At 58.1% G+C, this 2,781-nt stretch overlaps 1 protein-coding gene across 2 annotated transcripts in view; it reads right to left on the reverse strand.

Moving 5' to 3' along the window:
• paip1 (poly(A) binding protein interacting protein 1) overlaps positions 1–800 on the reverse strand; it is a 79,233-nt gene extending 78,433 nt beyond the window's left edge. For both annotated transcript variants that reach the window (XM_069883672.1, XM_069883666.1), the window contains exon 1: positions 401–800. In XM_069883672.1, the coding sequence (XP_069739773.1) occupies positions 401–743 (343 nt within the window). In that variant the 5' untranslated portion in view covers positions 744–800. The remainder of the gene's footprint in view (positions 1–400) is intronic.
• Positions 801–2,781: the final 1,981 nt, after the last annotated feature.

A 2,781-nucleotide genomic window follows, 5' to 3' on the forward strand; every position in this document is an offset into this window, starting at 1 on the left:
TGGGCCCGTCCCTCTCCTCCCCCTCGGGGGGGCCCGTCCCTCTCCTCCCCCTCGGGGGGGCCCGTCCCTCTCCTCCCCCTCGGGGGGGCCCGTCCTCTCCTCCCCCTCGGGGGGCCCGTCCCTCTCCTCCCCCTCGGGGGGGCCCGTCCCTCTCCTCCCCCTCCCTCAGGGGGGCCCGTCCCTCTCCTCCCCCTCCCTCAGGGGGGCCCGTCCCTCACCCCCTCCCTCAGGGGGGCCCGTCCCTCACCCCCTCCTCAGGGGGGCCCGTCCCTCACCCCCTCCCTCAGGGGGGCCCGTCCCTCCCCCCCCCCTCAGGGTGGCCCGTCCCTCCCCCCCCTCCCTCAGGGGGCCCGTCCCTCTCCCGCCCCTCAGGGGGGCCCTCCCCCCTCCCCCGCCTCACCCGGGTAGTCGGCGGCGGGCGGGCTGCTCCTCGGCTGCCGCAGGGGCTCCTGGTGCTGGGCGCCGCCTTTGACGTGGACGCCGTTGCCCTGCAGGCCGGGGGCGCCGTTGGGGGCCGCGGGCCCGGGGGGGACGGCGGCGGGGGCGTTGGAGCCGGGGCCCAGTCCCAACACCGCCGCGGCCCTCTGCCCCGGCCCGGCGAACAGCCCGTTCTCCTGCGCCCCGTCGCCGTGGCCTTGGGCTCGGCCGCCGGGCACCGGCACCTGCGGGCCGCCGCTCCCCCGACCTCGGCTGCGACCCGCTCCCGGCGCCCGGTCAAACGCGGGGTGTTTGCCGCTGTCCATCGTCCGTTAACGTTGGCCCCTCCACTTCCGGCGGAAGTCCCCGCCCCCTCGTCGCGACGGCTTCTCCCCGAAACGCGCCCACCGTCAGGCCCCCGCCCGCGGTCCTCCAGTGCGAGCGCCCCAGTGGCAGGCCGCCGCTACCGCAAGCGGGTCCTCCAGCGCCGCCTGCAGGTGGACCATGAAGCTGTAGGATGAGGGGTGGGGGGGCAGAGGGTGAAGCCATTTCAGTTCTGGTGGGTGTCACCGCCTCCGAGGGCATGGGCCGGATCGAGCGCACTCACGGCCCCGTCAGGAAAGAGCCTCGACTTCCTCAGGAGTTTGCGGCGGTTTGGTATGGCGTCGGAAACCCCGGAGTAATTCTACAGGGGTGCGGGGGGGGAAAGTGCGCTGGCCGGCCGCGTCACGGCCTGGTACGGGGACTCCAACGCCCCAACGCCGCCCCCCCACCCCCCACCACCACCGACAGAAGAGCCCTGTGACAAGGACGTCACAGGTAAAACCTTCCTGGCATCGAGAGCATCTATGCAGGGAGCGCTGCAATCACCGACCAGAGTATCTGCCTCATCTTGGCCCTTTCGCCCTTAACCCATGTTCTCTGGTTTGAATCTCGCCTGCCCTCAGAGGAAAAACGCTAACTTGCTTTTATCCGATCTGCGCCTATCATAATTCTTCTTTCTTTGGCTTGGCTTCGCGGACGAAGATTTATGGAGGGGGTATCATAAGATTGTAAATTTATTAAAATAGAGCATTCTTAGGTAAGCCGAGATATGCTCTACGATTGAAGGCTGTATCCGTAAAAGCAAAAACCCATTTAAATTTCTTTTCAGATAGCACACACAGGTTTCTTCTTAAAGCGAATTTGTGTGAAGCGAGTATTTGTAAAGTGGGGGATACCTGTACCTCTATCAAATCTCCCCTCATTCTTCTACGGAATAAAGTCTTAACCTGTTTAACCTTTCCCTGTAACTCATTTCCTGAAGTCCAGGCAACATCCTTGTAAATCCCTGCCCTCTTTCTATCTTATTGATAGCCTTCCTGTAGTTCGGTGCCCCAAATTTGGCCTCACCAATGTCTTATACAACTTTACCAGAACATCCCAACTCCTGGACTCAATACTTTGATTTATGAAGGCCAAGATGCCAAAAGCTCTCTCTACAACCCTGTCCACCTGAGATGCCACATTCAGGGAATTATATATCTGTATCCCCAGGGGCTGGCTCAGGTCAATATTCAGTTTGGCTGATTGACAGCCGACCAGGTGGAGTCAGCCCCTTAGGTGGTCTTCCTGCAGGTACAGATTGCCCCCTGCAGTAGGCTGGTGGTCATATCACCACACCTAGTGAATCTTCTATATCCTTTTTCCATCTTATTGATATCTTTCCTGTACCCAAACTGCGCACAATCCTACAAATTTGGCCTAACCATAACATTTCAACCCCAATACTTTGATTTATGAGGCCAATCTATCTGTGTATATGTCACGTCTACCTGTGATGTCACTTTCAGGGAATTCCCAGATCCCTCTGTTCTACCACACTCCTCAGTGCCTGACCATTCACCGTGTACGTCCTTTCTTGGTTGGTCCTTCCAAAATGCAACACCTCACACTTGTCTGCATTAAGTTCCATTTGTCATTTTGCAGCCCATTTTTCCTGCTGGTCCAGATCCCTCTGACGTTTTGAAAACCTTCCTCACTATTCTCTATGCCTTCAATCTTTGTGTCATCTGCAAACTTGCTGATCCAATTTTTCCACATTTGGATACCGACAGAAGAGGATCGTCCTGGGGGTGTGCTGTGGTTATTCCTGTGCTGAGAGGCACGCCAAGTTCAGGAATAACAGCTGCCCCTCGACCATCAGACTCCTGAACAGCTGAGTCATTCGCATAAGGACTAGTACTTTGCACATTATTTTATTTTCTGTATTTGCAGTCAGTTTGTTTACATTTCTTCTTGAGTAAAATTAGAGTTACTGGTAATTAGAAATTCTCCTAGATCTGCAGGAATCTAGAGGAATTAGGGGATATGGGAAAAGGCAGG

This window comes from Narcine bancroftii, chromosome 1, assembly GCF_036971445.1.
Source record: "Narcine bancroftii isolate sNarBan1 chromosome 1, sNarBan1.hap1, whole genome shotgun sequence".
Taxonomy (NCBI): Eukaryota; Metazoa; Chordata; class Chondrichthyes; order Torpediniformes; family Narcinidae; genus Narcine; species Narcine bancroftii.